This window comes from Lemur catta, chromosome 4, assembly GCF_020740605.2.
Source record: "Lemur catta isolate mLemCat1 chromosome 4, mLemCat1.pri, whole genome shotgun sequence".
Taxonomy (NCBI): Eukaryota; Metazoa; Chordata; class Mammalia; order Primates; family Lemuridae; genus Lemur; species Lemur catta.
Window position 1 is genome coordinate 109440744 of NC_059131.1, and position 15093 is coordinate 109455836.

Genomic DNA, 15093 nt, shown 5'->3' on the forward strand with positions numbered 1-15093 from the left:
GGAGGCTGGGCACGCTAGCCGGGCAGTGAAGGGTGGGGCTGTACAGAGGCCCAGTGGGGGAGAGGCAGGGCTGAGTGCTGGAGGCACAAGGGGCCCTGGCAGTCCGGAGCCCAGCATTGCAGGCACCGAGTGTCCGAGGGTGGAGATGCCCAGCCAGGGTCTGCCGATGTGAAGATGAAGATGCAGGGAGTCTGGGCGTGTTGGGATTCATCTTGGCACTGATGTCTCCTGGGGGTGGAGAGAGGGAGCCAGAGGCCAAGTCATCACGCTCGGGTGGGGCCGGTGCGCACCTGCGGGAAGGCAGGGCGCACACAGGGAGGGGGCTGCCTCCTGCAGGGAGGTCTAGGGGAAGTTGAGGCTCCAGGAGCCATCCCTGCCTGTGAGAGGAGGGCCTGGCCCCAGGCAGGCAGGAGACACCTGGCAACAGTGGGGCCTGTCTTGGGCGGTGACTGAGGAAAGAGAGAAGTGGCCCGGGCTCGGGGTGTGGGCCAGGGGGCTAGTCCGAGCCTGGCAGCAGCACTGACCCACCACCAGGGGCCCGTGGGGAGGGATGTTTGAGTTCAGTCAGGGTCTGTCCAGGACCCCATGGGCATGCCACCAAATCGTCACTCTCAGACTCTCTTTGCTGAGGCCGCAGAGAGCCTGAAGTCCGGAAAACAATGAATTCATATCCATGAGCCACAGCTTGTCACAAGCTGTCACCCAATAGCCAGTCAGAGGAATCTCTGGCCAGGTCTTGGCGTTCAAAGCAATTGATTGCTACCCGAGCTACCCGAGCATGAGGCCAGCACTGGCCGTGAGTGGCAGGGATGCAGCCAAAGTCTGGAGGCCTCACTGACCCGCACATGCCCAGGTCCCCTGGGTCAGGAAGTAGGTTGTCATGTGCTCAGAGGAAACCCTGGGGCACAGCGTCTGTCGCTCCCTCCCAGGTGTGGTCAGGCAGGTGTGGGCATGTAAGTGTGGCCACAGGCTCACAGGTGTGCCACCCCCTCCAGGTGCTGCTGTGGTCAGCCAACAAGGTGTTTGAGGAGCTGACAGACATCGAGAGGCAATTCCACAAGGCCTTCTACACCGTGCGGGTCTGTCTGAACTGTGACTGATACTCGGTGGGCCTCCTGGACATGACCAAGGAGAAGGTGAGGCCTCCGGCTTTCAGGGGCCCTCCCGCCCACCAGGCTCGGCGCCTGCCCTGACCACCTCACTCTCTTCTCCTCTGCCCAGGAATTCTTTGATGTGTGGCCTGTGCTGATGGGAGCATCCCAGCCGTACTCAGGCCCACGCACGCCAACGGCCACGTAAGTCTTGGTGGCCGGCTAGGGTCAGCTGCACACTGTGGCTCCCTGGCTCCGGCTCCAGGGTGGGAGAGGATGGCCCCCAAACAAGGTCACCAGCAAATGTTCTGCTTGCCCAGGCTCCTGGTGCCCCATCCACGATCATCATAACATCTCTCCATGTGGGAACTTGTGAACAGGCGTGTGTGCATGTGTGCACATGTGTGCAGGAGTACGGGCCCAGTTTGAGCATGGGGTTATGTGGGACCCAGAGGGGGATGGATCCAAATCAGAGTGCACGAAGCATGCCCCATGGGTACCAGCATGTGTGCCCATAATGTGCATGTGTGTGGGTGTATGTGTGAGTATGTGCTTGTAAAACATGCATGGTGGATACATCTGTTGTGCATGTGTGTAATTACATGTGAGTGTGTGGTCGTGTGTAACTGTGTGTTTGTGGGGAGCAGGGAACCTGGGGTCTCTTGCGTGGCTGGGAGCCCCAGAACCAATGTGTGTATTTCTAGGAAATCATCTTCTACAAAGTCATTGACTGCATCCTCCAAAGTCATTCCGTAAGTGCCAGGCTTCACAATAGGCATCTCCACAGGAGGGACACCCTCAGCCCCAGGCGTGGCTTCAGGACCACAGTGGGGTCAGCAGGGCCCGGAAGGCCTGGGCTGCTCCCTGCGCTGTGGGTGTCCTGGAGCAGGGTAGGGAGGTGGAGGCTGACTCGCTGGTCTGGGAGACAGTGGGGAGGGAGGGGTGAGCTGAGGCACTGGGGACCTCCAGAGTGGATGGCCAAGGTCCAGGTGTACTGTCCAGTGGCCCCATCGACAGCAACTGAACTTGGAGACCTTCAGGGTCTTGCCTTGGCTCGTCCAGCCCCACCCAGACAAGTGGAGCCTCTAGCGGGGAGGCCTGGCATTGCACCCCCTGTGGGGCTGGGAGAGGAGGGGTGTCCAGTCCCGAGGTCAGGGCAGGACTCCAGCCTAGACAGACTGGGCAAGGTGGTCAGCCCGTCCAACCCTGCCGCTGTGTGGCTGTGGGGCCATGACCCCACAAGCCTGTCACGACCCTGGCCCTAGGCCCCAGACAGCACTGGGACCCCAGTGCCAGGCTGGAATGCAAGTCAGGGCCAGGACTGCAGGACAGGTGACTATGTGAGTCCCAGGAGGCAGCTGCAGCCTTGGGGTCCCCAGGAGGGGGTGAGGGCTCCTACAGAGTGAGGGCCCTGGCACGGCAGAGCACTGGGAGATGAGGCAGCCCAGACATCGCCAAGTCTCAGGCCCTGCTCAAGTGCTTGCCACCTCCACGACTCCTGCTCCCACCTGGAGCCCAGAGGAAGGAACAAACGTCAGGGTTCCCACACTGTGCCAGGTCTCCATGTGTGTGTCTGACAACCTGGGCGCTGGTCCTCTGACCCTCTGCTCTCCCCGCAGCACTCCACCGGCCGACCACTGGGCCCTGGCCAGCGGCCTTCCGCCCTGCGTGGCAGAAAGTGGCTTTGTGAGTCCCGTGCTGTCTGCGCCGCGGCCCTGCCCTGGCCTGGTGCCTCCCTGCCTGTCTCCCTGTGCCGCAGCCAGCCCTCAGCTGCTGTGCTTTGCCAGCTTCCAAGTTCGCCCCTTGCGAGTGAGACTGGGAGGGAGAGTCCGTCATAGAATCACATTATACCTTCAGCTGCTTGAGGCGAAGTCGTGTTTCTGATCCGTTCTCAGATTCGTAACTACACGAATGCCTCCGCTGATGAAGTGTTCCAATTTCAGGTACCTGTCCATTCCTTGAGAGAAACTGTATTTTACTTGGGCAAGAAGATATTTTGGTGCAGAAATGATGAACTGAATTAGTTTTTGCCGCATAAACAACCTCGAGGTCTCAGTGACAACGAGAAGCACATGTTTCATGCTCATAGGTCTGCAGGCCAGCGGGGCTCAGAGGGTCTTGGCTGAGCGTCACTGAGCTCAGCTGGGTTCAGGTGGTCTTTGCTGCAGCCACGTGATCCTGGCTGATCTTGGCTGGGCTCAGCTGGTCTTGGCTAATCTCGGCTGCTCTCAGTTGATGCGGGCCGGGCTCAGCTGGGCCAGGCAGGGCCCCACTGAGGGTTCGAGTCTACTACATATGCCACAGTCTCCTCAGCTTCCTGGTCCGTCCTGGGAGATTCCATCAGTCATACATGTGGTTGGCTTAGAACAGGGCCCAGGACACAGGAACACACAGGAAAGTGAGCTGCCACACACACATTACCATTGTCTCTAGAACCAGAGGTCACTGGGCCTTGGCAAGGGAAAAGCTGACTGTTAGTACGCAGATGTCACTCCGTCCCACACACGAGGGTAGAGGTGACGCTGTGGCTGCCTCAGGACACATCTTTCTTCTCTGTTAGCCAACCAGGGGGCGCCTGGGGAAGGAGCCTGCTGACTGCGATGAGGACGAGCTCGGGTCGATCTTGGTGAGGGTCCTGCTCCCACCCCTCGCAGGGAGACTGGCCACCCCTGAGGTGGGAGGGGACAGTTCTCCTTTTTCTGAGCTCAGAGATGGCACACACAGCGTCATCTTGTGGTGTTGGCTGCTGTCTGCGTGTGCATTCACATGTGTGTACGTGTCTCACGTGTGTGTCTACATCGTCCTGGCTTTCAGTCTCCCCCAGCGTCTCTGAGTGTGTTTGTCCGGCTGACGATGTAACTCGACGTCTGCACTGCTGTGTGCACCTCCGTGTCCACCTGTTGCTTCTGTGCTTTCCCAGAACCACCTGTGCTTCGTTTCTGTGGGCAGGGCTTGAACTACATGTCCATGCGTGTCATCCCTGCTACGGGCGTGCCCAGGAGCCCACAACACCCAGTGTGTGTGTGTGTGTGTGTGTGTGTGTGCGCGCGTGTGTGTGCACATGGTGCCCATGGACGTGTGCTTGTGTGTCTCCCAGAGACCATCACTTGGTAACTCGGCAGTGATACGGTGTCTCCATCACCCTGCGCCTGCCTGCACGATGCAGCCAGAGTCACCCAGGGGCCGCCAGTCCTCCATAGGAGGCCTTTGAGCGTGTAAATGTGCTTGGCAGGTTCTGAAAGTCACTCATCTGCATTACTGTGTGGCTGTGTGCATGTGTCTGTGTGACGTGAGTCTGCACACATGTGCCTGTGTATCCATGGGTGTGTCTGTGTGTTCACAGGTGTGGTTGTGTATCCACATGTGTCTGCATCTCTTTGTAGGTACATCCCTTTGTGTTTGCTTGTTTGTCTCCCCACCGTTACTCTGTCTGCCTAGCTGGGCACAGTCCTCACTGTTGGGCCACAGGGTGGGAGGAGAGGGGAGCATGGCCTGAACTGGCAGGGATGTGAGGGTCCTGGGCTCCAGGCTGGAGCAACTGGTAGGACAGATGCCAGCAGAGATGCCCAGGAATCTGCAGCTGGACAGGGGCTTCAGAGAGGAGAAAGGTGGAAGAACAAGTGAGGGCTGCCATTGGCCTGCCTCCCTCAACCCAAGGTCTCTCCCACAGAAGGAAGAGCTGCCGAGGCCCAGGAAGTTTGACATCTATGAGTTCCACTTCTCTGACCTGGAGTGCACAGAACTGGAGTTGGTCAAATGTGGCATCCAGATGTACTACGAGCTGGGCGTGGTCCGCAAGTTCCAGATACCCCAGGAGGTGGGTGACGTGACAGAGGGACATAGGCGGGGTCCTAAATCCCCCAGGATGTGGGGATGGGGATGTGGTAGGGGGTTCTGGATCCCCCAGGCAGGAGGTGAGGGGGTTGTGTTGGGGTCCCCCAGGTCCCACATGAAGTTTGGGGGGCAGACATGTTCATCATAGAAGAGGTAAAATACATGCAGCAAGTATGCCTAAAATAAACAATGAGATGGAGGAGCACATGGTTAGATGAACAGATGGATGAATGAGTGCATGGAAGGAAGGAAGGAACGAAAAGTGGATGGTGGATGAATGGATGAGTAGATGAGTAAGTGGATGGTTATGTGGATGTATGGGTGATGGACGGGTGAGAGGGTGAACTGATGAATGAGTGGATGGGTGGATGGATAGAATGATGGATGGAAGGAAGGATGGATTGGTGGATGGACTGCTGAGTGGGTGATGGGATCCTGCCCTGCCCAGCTCCACCTCACAGGTGCCTGACATGGCACTCCCCACCATGAAGGCTGAAAACAGCCAGCAGTGAACGGAGGGACAGGGAAGGTCATGGGGGCCTAGGAGACAGGGCATGGGGTTGATGGACTCAAAGCAGGGCTTCCACCACAGAGCCATCAGCACATGAGGCTTTGTGGGACTTCCACCTGGTGCCAGGGCCCACGTGTCCTCTCGGCTCCCTCAGGTCCTCGTGCGGTTCCTGTTCTCTATCAGCAAAGGGTTCTGGAGAATCACCTACCACAACTGGTGCCATGGCTTCAACGTGGCCCAACAATGTTCCTGTTGCTCATGGTGCATGGCCGGGACTTGAGAAGGGTCTCCCTGTCAGGCCTCCTGAATGACCAGGGTTGTGCAGCCCCTCCGGGTGCCACAGGTAGTGCCCCACGTGCCGCAAGAGTAAGAGACGGGCCCTTCAAGGGCAGAGGGATTGGAGGAGGCCAACACCCACTGACTGCACACGCCAGCCTGGCCACAGGTGAGGGCACCTGGGGGGAGGGGAGAAGACTCAGGCCCAGCACCCCGACCCCCACCCCTGTCCCCCACTGTAGCCAGGGCACATGGGCATGGGAGGTCCTCTCTCCACAGACAGGCAAGCTGAAGAGCTACTACATGGACTTGGAGGCCTTTACCATGGTGACAGCCAGTCTGTGCCATGACATCAACCACCGTGTCACCAACAACCTGTACCAGATGAAGTAGGCTCCGTGCTGGGGCACGCGGGCAGCACATGGGATAGCAATAGCTCGCCTCCGCACCCTTGGCATCAATCTGAGCACCCCAGTAGCTGTAATGCAGAAAGTGGGGTCTGCTATAGGAGCTGCAGCGCCTGGGGACCGAGGGGTGCCCCCACCCCAGTGGGGCACCCAGCATTGGCCCCTAACCCCCACTGCCTCTCAGCTGCTCTTCTAACCATTCATTTGTTTTTTAGTGAAATCTGTAACAGGTCCCAGAATCCCTTAGCCAAGCTCCGTGGCTCTTCAATTTTGGAACGGCACCACCTGGGGTTTGGGAAGTTCCTGCTCTCGGAGGAGGTTTGCGTCTTGCTCTTGGGTACCATGTGGCTGTGTCCTGAAGAGCCGGTGTTTGGAGCCGGTGCTCGGACCTGGGGCTGAAGTCGGAGGGGCTGGGCCCGGCTCTGGCAGCAGGAGAACCCCAGTGGGCTGTGTGAGGAGCCCCAGGGCTAGAGCTGAGTTTGGAAACATCCCCATCATGGGGAGGGGTGGGCTCCGAGGAGGCAGGGGTTCGGGACTGCCTGGGGGGGGTAGAGGCCTCAATGGGGTGGCCGGATTTTGAGCAAGGGGTGGCTGAGCGGGGTGGTTCCCAAGGAACCAGGACACCAGCCACCCCTCCCTCCCCACCCCGGGCTGTGGTCTGTGCGGCCACCTGGGTCCAGAGTGATGACCCAAGGTAGAAGCTGCCGTGAGAGGGGTGGACACCCCGAGGGAGGTGCTGGCAGGGCCGTCCTGGCTGCAGAGGAACAGGATCGACCTGCCAAGGGCCCAAGGGCCGGGCTTGAAAGGCACAGACAGGCCACCCAGGAGTGGGAGGGGCCGGGTCCTGGTGGCCTGAGATGACTGGGGGGACCCCGATGGCCCTGGGCACAGCCCTGCGGCTGACCAAGTGACCTTCTGCAGAGCTTGAACACCTACCAGAACCTGAACCGACGTCAGCACGAGCACATGATCCACCTCATGGACATCACCATCATCGCAACAGACCTGGCGCTCTGTTTCAAGTGGGCCCCCTTCCTGAGGGCGTGGGGGCCAGGACAGGGAGCCTCGAGGGGCAGGCGGGGGAGTCTGGGCCTGAGGCTCAGGCAGCACAGCCAGGGGAGGGGCCCGCTCCTGGTGCAGAGGGGCCTAGATTCCAGCCTCCAGCCTCTCCTGCAGGGGAGTGGGGAGGGGGCCCTCCACTTGCTCCCATCTGTGCCCTCCCTTGTTCTTGGGGTTCAGGAAGAGGACGATGTTCCAGAAGATCGTGGACGAGCCCAAGAACTATGAGGACAAGAAGAGCTGGGTGCAGTACCTGTCCCTGGAGACAACGCGGAAGGAGATTGTCATGTGAGTGGCAGGGCTCAGCCCCTGCAGAGCACGAGCTGCACCCGCCTGTCAGCGGTTTGATCCTGAGACCCTTCCCCCAGACAAGCTAGAAGAGCCCGGCCCCCGGATCTCTGGCACTAGAGCAGCACATCTCTCAGTAGCCTCCTGATGCCTCGAAACAAACACCCCACCCTATTCGCTCCACATTTTCAGGGGAGAAAGTGCAGGACTTCGGGGGGCAGACAGGCCATCTTCTTGGTTTGGAGCCTTCAGCAATCATTCAGTTTATTTCCTGAGGTTCCATTTCTTCATCTACTTCACCAAAAAAATGTTAATTCAGAGCTAACGTCTGCCCAGGCTTGTCTTACATATAAGAAAATATAAAAAAACTGCCTGCACTCAGAAGGTGTCCAGTTAATACTGGTGACTGGGTCTGTCTGTCTGCAGGGCCATGATGATGACGGCCTGTGACCTGTCTGCCATCAAGGTTAGTGCTCAAGCAGGCCACGCAGACCCGGAATTAACGCCTCCTCAGAGCCTTGAGAGGCTGCATCTGGGACAGCCCAGATGGGGGCTTACAAGTAACGCTGAGGGCTGCCTCCAGGCCTGGCTGGGGAGGCAACATGGGAAGTGCCCCCCGCCCCCGTGCTCAAGAGCGGCCCAAAGCCCTGAGTGGTGGGACCCCAGAGTCTGGGGCAGAGAAGATGAGGCCCGGAGCCTTCTGACCAGCATGGAGCCCACTGATGACTGCCTCTGTGTGCCCTCCAGGTTGCTCTTCTGGTGGCCGCTGAGTTCTGGGAACAAGGTGACTTGGAAAGGACAGTCTTGGATCAGCAGCCCATTGTGAGTGCTGCTTCCAGAACCTCCCACCCCAACAGGGAGTTGAGACCACATCATGGTCCTCAGGAGCTTCTGGCCTGCCTCAGTGGCAGCCGGGACCCCGGGGCTTCTGGGGTCCTGAGTCTTAATCTCACTTTGTGAGGCCGTGCGACATGAGTTCAGGGGGCTCAGGACCTGGGTAAACATGGGAAAAGCAGGGCTGGGGTGATGCCCAAGCAGAGATGAGAGTCGTCAAAACTGGAAGAGCCAGGGCCCCTCTGTGGGTCCAGGCGGCTCTGCCGGGAAGCCCAGCTGGACCAAGCTCCGCTCCAGGGAGTCCCCTGGCAGAGCGTGCAGGGCCCACGCCACGGCGAGCTGGGCCACGCCGGGGTCTTCACGTCAGCATCGCAGCTCAGGGGACACCGCCAGCACCGCGGGCGAGGGCTGCTGCCCGCCGGGGCCCCAAGGCTGGACTGACTGCAGCCCACGAGGGATGTGCAGAGGAGCCGCCACCGACAGCTGGCCGTGGGGTCATCGTGGCTTTTTGCTTCCAAGGGCCAGCGTCTGTCAGGCAGGATTGGCCACCTGGGCCGGGCTCCGTCTCCAACCTTGGGCTCTGCTCTTTTGTGTCTCTGGGAGCGAACTGCTCAGAGCTGTGGAGTTGGGGGCTAGGCGAGGTCCCCAGGGGCTGAGGGGCTTATGACCCTCCTCTGCTCCCCTACGGCCTGTGATGGACAGGAACAAGGCAGCCGAGCTCCCCAAGCTGCAGGTTGGCTCCATCGACTTCGTGTGCACATTCGTGTACAAGTGTGTGGCAAGGAGGTGTTCCATGTTGGTCTGCCGTTTGGCCCCACAAGGACACAGGGCAGGAGCTGGGGGCACACACTGAGGCAGGGGTCCAACTGCAGAGCCCCCTGTGTGATGCCCCACGACACCCTGGCCCCACAAGAGCTGCGTCTCTCTGGGTGTGCTCTGTGGTGACAGCCCCACACTGTGAGGAGGACGTTAAGCTGGTTCTCCGGGAAGTTGTCCCTGACTGGGCTGTGTCCCTCTGGAGGAGGGCGGGACCAGGGGAACGTTCGGTCCAGAAGTGGCCACAAGTCACAGCCCCTACACAGGGCACCGCCCCCACTGCCGTCCCCGACTCCATCCGCGCCGTGTCCCCGTGTGATCAGTGACGTGTCTCGTTGACGTGTGCCTGTGTGTGAGAGACGGAAGGGGGCCGCAGGGCCGCCCCTGCTCCCGTGTGCTTCCGCCCGCGTTCGCCACCCTCCCTCCATCCTGCCCCCCGGCCCTGCAGGCGGCGTTTTCTCCTCTGGTGGCGGATGTCCTCGCTGCCCACACTGTCCGCACCGTGAGCGGCCGCGCCCCAAAGCTGCCCGTCCTAACGTCGGGAACACAGACCCTGAGCTCCTGCCCCTTTTCAGGGCTTTGCCATCTCAGTGGCTCTCCCTCCTGCTGGTCCCCACGGGCGAGCGGGGCAGGGGAAGCGACTTCTCCGTTCCCTCCAGGAGTTCGCCCGTTTCCACGGAGCGATCCCGCCGTGTCTGAACGGCTGCAGAGCGGCAGGAGGGAGCGGAGGCGCCGGCCGACGAGTGCGAGGCCAAGGCGAAGGCCCTGGAGGAGGAGGAGGAGGAGGAGGAGGGGGAGGAGGAGGAGGAGGAGGAGGAGGGGGAGGAGGAGGAGGGGGAGGAGGAGGAGGAGGAGGAGAGGAGCAGCCGACCGAGAAGGGGCTGCGCTCCCGGCCCGGCCCGCGGGGCGGCACCGCCGGACCTCCCGGGTAGCGGGTGCCGAGGCAGAGAGTCACGGGACAGAGCAGATTCCTTCAGACAGCCCTGTCGCCGGCCCACTCGGGTTCCCACTGCAGGAGCCGTGGTGGGGAGGCCCCGTCCCACGGAAAGGGGACGCCGCCTCCACCGGGTTAGCAGACCCCGAGTGAAGGCTGTCCTCGCGCTCCTGGCCAGGGCACTCCCGTTTCTCCTAAGGACGCACCTGGGTTCTTTCCTTGACAACAGGAAAGCCCACTGGCCGCTTAGCAGCCCACTCCTTCCACCATCCAGTAACTCAGAAAGCCGCCCCTCCTCCCACGCCACCCTCAGAAACGAAACAGCAAACCTAAAACCAAACATCAGCAACAACAACAACAAAAACCAGAAAATAGGCACGCTGTGATTTTAAAAAGTCCTATACTGTGTGCAGAGCACTTACCTCCTCACCCTACATTATGGGAACGGGACTCAGTTGTAACAAGTCAGTGTACCCCAAATTAGAACCCCAGTGATGTCGTGGCCGTGGTGTGGCCTGTGCTCCACCACCCAGCTCTGGGGTTTTGCTTGTTATTCCCTGCGATCCTACACTATCGACAGGACCCCGTAAACAAGGCGGCCAGGGCTGTGGGAGGCCAGGACTGAGTAACCCGGGCACAGCGTCAGCAGGGCTAAAGCACTGAGGCAGGCTCAGCCCCGGCTAATCGGCTTGCTCTGGTCACAGACCCAGGCTCTGTCCTTTCTCCTACAGGGGCTGGCAGAGGACACAGGGAGTAGAGGGGAAGACATTGGGTTGGTGTAGCCAGCGCACGGTTCTCACTCTCAGTCTTGTCCTCTCTTGCAGTGGGCACAGAAATTTGCAATGGTGGCCCAGCACCCAAGTCTTCAACCTGCTGCATCCTGTGAGCACCAGTCCCGTGGGGACCCGATGGCTCCCACACTCCACTGTGGCAGTTCGGTACAAGAGGTTAGGAAGCCCAAGAAAATGACTGAAGATAACTTTGGATATTTTGGGAGTTTGTTAAGGTTTGTGTTTTTATAAAGCCAACTGTGAATAATTTACAGTATAGGCTACATTACTCATCCATTTTGTGGGTGTGTAGTAGTTACCACCAGGAGATCTCTGAAAAGCACTGTGAACTGTGTCCCCCTGGATACCAACCCCCCGAGCTCAGGAGGCTCATGTCACCTCCTCACTCAAACCTCACCCTAACCAAGCACAAGGCTTTAAAACACTTGTAGGGCTTCCCATTTTCTCTTCCCATAGGCAAACGAACTCATTTTACAAACGGAACTGGGGCTCAAGGCCTAGAAGTTTGCTCAAGGCACACAGCTGGGAAGTATTCACAGCAGCATCACCTTTTCCATCCCAAACCACCGGAGCAAGGGGCTGACAGGCTCGCAGCCAGCAGGTGCTGGGATGACAGGTAGCACAGGCCCTGCCTCTCTGAACAGCTCAGGCAGCACTTGACCTCGTCCTCGGGAGGCCACATCCCTGGATTTCAGTCTTAAGTCTGACCTGGCCACCTCCCGGGATCAAAGGGAGGATCTGTGAGGAGGGGACAGAGGGCCAAAGCCCACCCGGGGGTCTGGCCTGCTAGATGCCCCAGACAGAAGAAGCAACGGGTTTCTGCACTTCTTGCTGTTTGTGCGATACATTTTGGGTCTGTGACTGGTAACGCCAGTTAGTTCTTTTGAAACCCCCTCCCCATCCTCCACCCCAAACAAACCTCGAAGACAGGGTACAACTGCCAAGCTTAAGTCCAGTAAATCAAGACAACTGATGCCAGTAGATGAGAGGGAGCCAGAGAGTCACACAACACAGGAAGCTTTATTCATCCTCTGCTGCTCTGGAGCAAAGCAGGCTGGCACAGACTGCTCACCTTAACATGCTGTCCTCTCGGGCTGAAAGTTAGAGAGAAAGTACACACATTGTTACAGTCTTAGGCAACTGGAAAGGACTTCAGATTTCCAGGCGTTAAATGATCCAACATCTAACTCCAGCAGAACTCAGCCGCGCCCTAATCAAACTGTCCTCCTTCGTCTCCTTAACCCTGCACACCCGGACCTGCCTCTGCGGAGGCCGTCAGCGGGAAAGTGTGTTCACCTCACGGCCTCTAAGGGGGGGTAAAGTGGCTTCACATGGGCAGCGAGTGGCCTGGGCCTCAACAAAGACTGACTGTCACCAAGACCCGTTCCGCTGCCTCCTCCACAAAGGAGAACCCAAGCACTCTTCTTCACACTGGGCCGCTGCTAGACAAAAGGAGAGGCGGCCCCACCCTCAAATAGGGGGCTCACTTGGAGACCAGCTACTTTTCCTGAAAACTTGGGAGGGGACAATGAAGAGCCAGTGACACAAGTACCTTCTGCCAGTTCTCTGGCAATCCGATTCAGCTCATCCTGCTTCTGTTTTTCCTCTGCTGCTATCCTCCTCTCCTCTTCAGCCCGGGGTTTTAGGTAACCTGTTGGGGGGGGGGGGTGTTCAATTCACTGAAAACGCCGCATAAAAGGAACTGAGTCCGCAGGTCAAGGTGTCTTCAGGGATGCTGTGAACCAGATACACCTGCTGTCTACTCTCCTTTACCTCAGTGCAGCCCAAGGCCTGATCCTGATCCCAAAAAGAGCCCAACCCAGAAGCTACAGGGTCCCTGCGGCCCACCCCTCACGCACTTGCTCCCTAGGTCCTCTGTCAGCTCTGGGAGGTCCACCAGCCTCCCGTCAGACCTCGGCGCTCCAACACCCGCGCAGTGCCAGCTTGCATCAAGAACCAGGCGCCTTCCAGTCCCCGCCTGGGCCTCGGAAGCCTGCACTGTGGGTAAACTGATCTCAAGTCAACCCTACTGTGCCCCGGGGGCCAAGTCCACTAGCGCCTCTGCAGGTCTAGGATGGAGGATGTGTCCTGCAGCCTGGCACCTGGCCCTGTCCCCTTTTCTGCCCTGAGATTCACTAAACGGCACTAGGAGTCCCACAGGGAAGCCGAGCAGCCCCCGGCCCTGGCCCCACCGTCACTTGCTGTAGCTTGTGGCTCCGTAGGCCACGCCGAGAAACAGGGCGGAGTAGCGGCTAAGCTGCAGGAGAGAGCAGTGGGAGGGGGCAGTCAGCGCGGGGGACGCTGGGCGCGAGGACAGGGGCAGGGGGCGGGCGTCGCGGGCCGGGCGGGGCAGGACGCGAGGGCGTCCAGTACCAGGTAGCGGCCCTGAAGCCTGGTTCACCTTGCTGAGCAGAGACACCTACACCAGCGGCACCATCTTGCCCCGATGTTCCCACCGGAAGCACAACTCAAGTGTTGGAGAGGACGGCCCAAGGGCTGGAAAGCCAGGGAGCAAATGCGCACCAGAGTATTTTATTAGTTTCCTATTGCTGTTGATAGAAATTACCACAAATTGTTGTAAACTCACACGTGAGAATTTCTTCTTTTACAGTTGCAGAGGTGAGTAGAGCAACATGGGTCTCACTAGGCTAAAACCAGGGTGTCTGTATGTCTGTGTTCCTTTCTGGAGTTGCCAGGTCGAATACAAAATGCAGTCAAATGTGAATTTCTGATAAATAATTTTATTACAAATATGTCTGAATTCATGAAAGTACCGCAAACCCAGTATGCAGATATTACATACTTATACTAAAAGGTCATTGCTTTATCTGAAATTTAAACTTGAGTGTTGTGTTTATTAGTGTTCTCCAGGTAAAGAGTACCAGTAGGACCCACAGATACAGATGTAAGTATGGAGATGGGGTGTGTGTGTAAAGAGATTTGTTAGGACGGGCTGTCTCATGCAAGTACGGAAGCTGAGAAGTCCCGCAATTTATCATCAGCATGCTGGAGGCTCAGGGAAGCTGATTTGTAGGACTGGGGTCCAAACCCTAAGGCCTGAGAATCAGGAGGCATTGCTCTAAGTCCTGGTCCCAATGTGGTGGCCTGAAAACCAAAGGCACCAGTGTTTGAGGGAAGGAGAAAAGGCATGTCCCAAATCAAACAGTAAGTTCACTGTTTCTCTTTTTGTTTTATTCAGGCCCTCAGTAGATTGGACAAAACCCATCTCCCTTGATGAGGGCAAACTTCCTTATTGATTGAAATACTAAACTTTTCCAGGAACATCTCATCACTTAGGGAGACTCCAGATGTCACCTGGTCCCAGGCATACAACATCTCAAAGATTCACTCACAAATTCTATTAACTATTAGCTATTTGTATGAGCTAAATAGAAAAGTGGGCATAGATCTGTGTGAACATGCTGATTGATGAGGGGAAAAGGGATCATTAATCAGTGGAGAAAATCATGACCCTGAGAGGGTAGCCAACAAAGCTGATGGTAGAAGGCTACAGCATATCTTAACACAACCCATCAGAATTAGTTGCACCATTATAGGGTAATTATTTACCATGTTCTTCAATTCACCCTGTGATTTAGGAAGTATGCAGTTGCAATGCAGTTCTGTTGAGAGTTCTCATGGGAAGTGGATTTTCTTTAGCAGGAATCTTTCAGTGGTGCAGAACTTTCAACCTACATCCTAAATGGCCAGAGATGTTGTTGGGGGGGAGCAGGGAATGATAAAAGGCTGGAGATCTCCCTGCGATGTCACCCACCCGTCCTGTACATTTAGAGACGCTCCTTTGTTCACCTCCTTTTTGACTTTTTGCCAGCGGATGGGAGCCCAAAATGGCGAGATCATGTTTAGCCTCGGATTCCTGAGCACCCCAAAATTGTGATTTAGAACCTCACTCAACCTAAAGGATATGTGTAATATAAGACAGGCTCAAGAGAAACTTTTTTAAAAATAAAGATATCAAAGTCCCATTTTATTGATGAGAAGACTTTGATTCAAAGTGAGTAGTTGAATACCCCAAAATCACATAGCCTGTAAGCATGAGAGAAGGATTAGAAGTCTCTTGATTTTCAAAAGAAAACTGTCAACATAGAAAATGGGAGAAGTTATTTGCAATACTTAATATCACATAACGGACTCCTGTCCTGAATATATCAACTCCTATTAATCAATAGAGTAAAGGCAAACCATGTTTGCAACTTCTCAATGGTTTGGGAGAGGGGGAAATACATATGTG

General features: G+C 57.3%; 1 protein-coding gene and 1 pseudogene across 1 annotated transcript; one reads left to right on the forward strand and one right to left on the reverse strand.

Moving 5' to 3' along the window:
• The first annotated feature begins 778 nt into the window (after positions 1-778).
• Positions 779-11342, forward strand: LOC123637493 (rod cGMP-specific 3',5'-cyclic phosphodiesterase subunit beta-like). The gene is given in 20 exon segments (XM_045550651.1): positions 779-796; positions 996-1079; positions 1222-1295; positions 2711-2900; positions 2987-3034; positions 3652-3717; positions 4762-4908; positions 5591-5666; positions 5669-5697; positions 5992-6101; positions 6350-6437; positions 7041-7141; positions 7359-7466; positions 7893-7944; positions 8214-8288; positions 8989-9075; positions 9779-9819; positions 9821-9902; positions 10875-10988; positions 11298-11342. Coding segments are annotated over 20 exon segments (1635 nt in total).
• A 567-nt stretch (positions 11343-11909) lies between these two features.
• On the reverse strand, positions 11910-13278 carry LOC123636535 (annotated as a pseudogene).
• Between the last annotated feature and the right edge of the window lie 1815 nt (positions 13279-15093).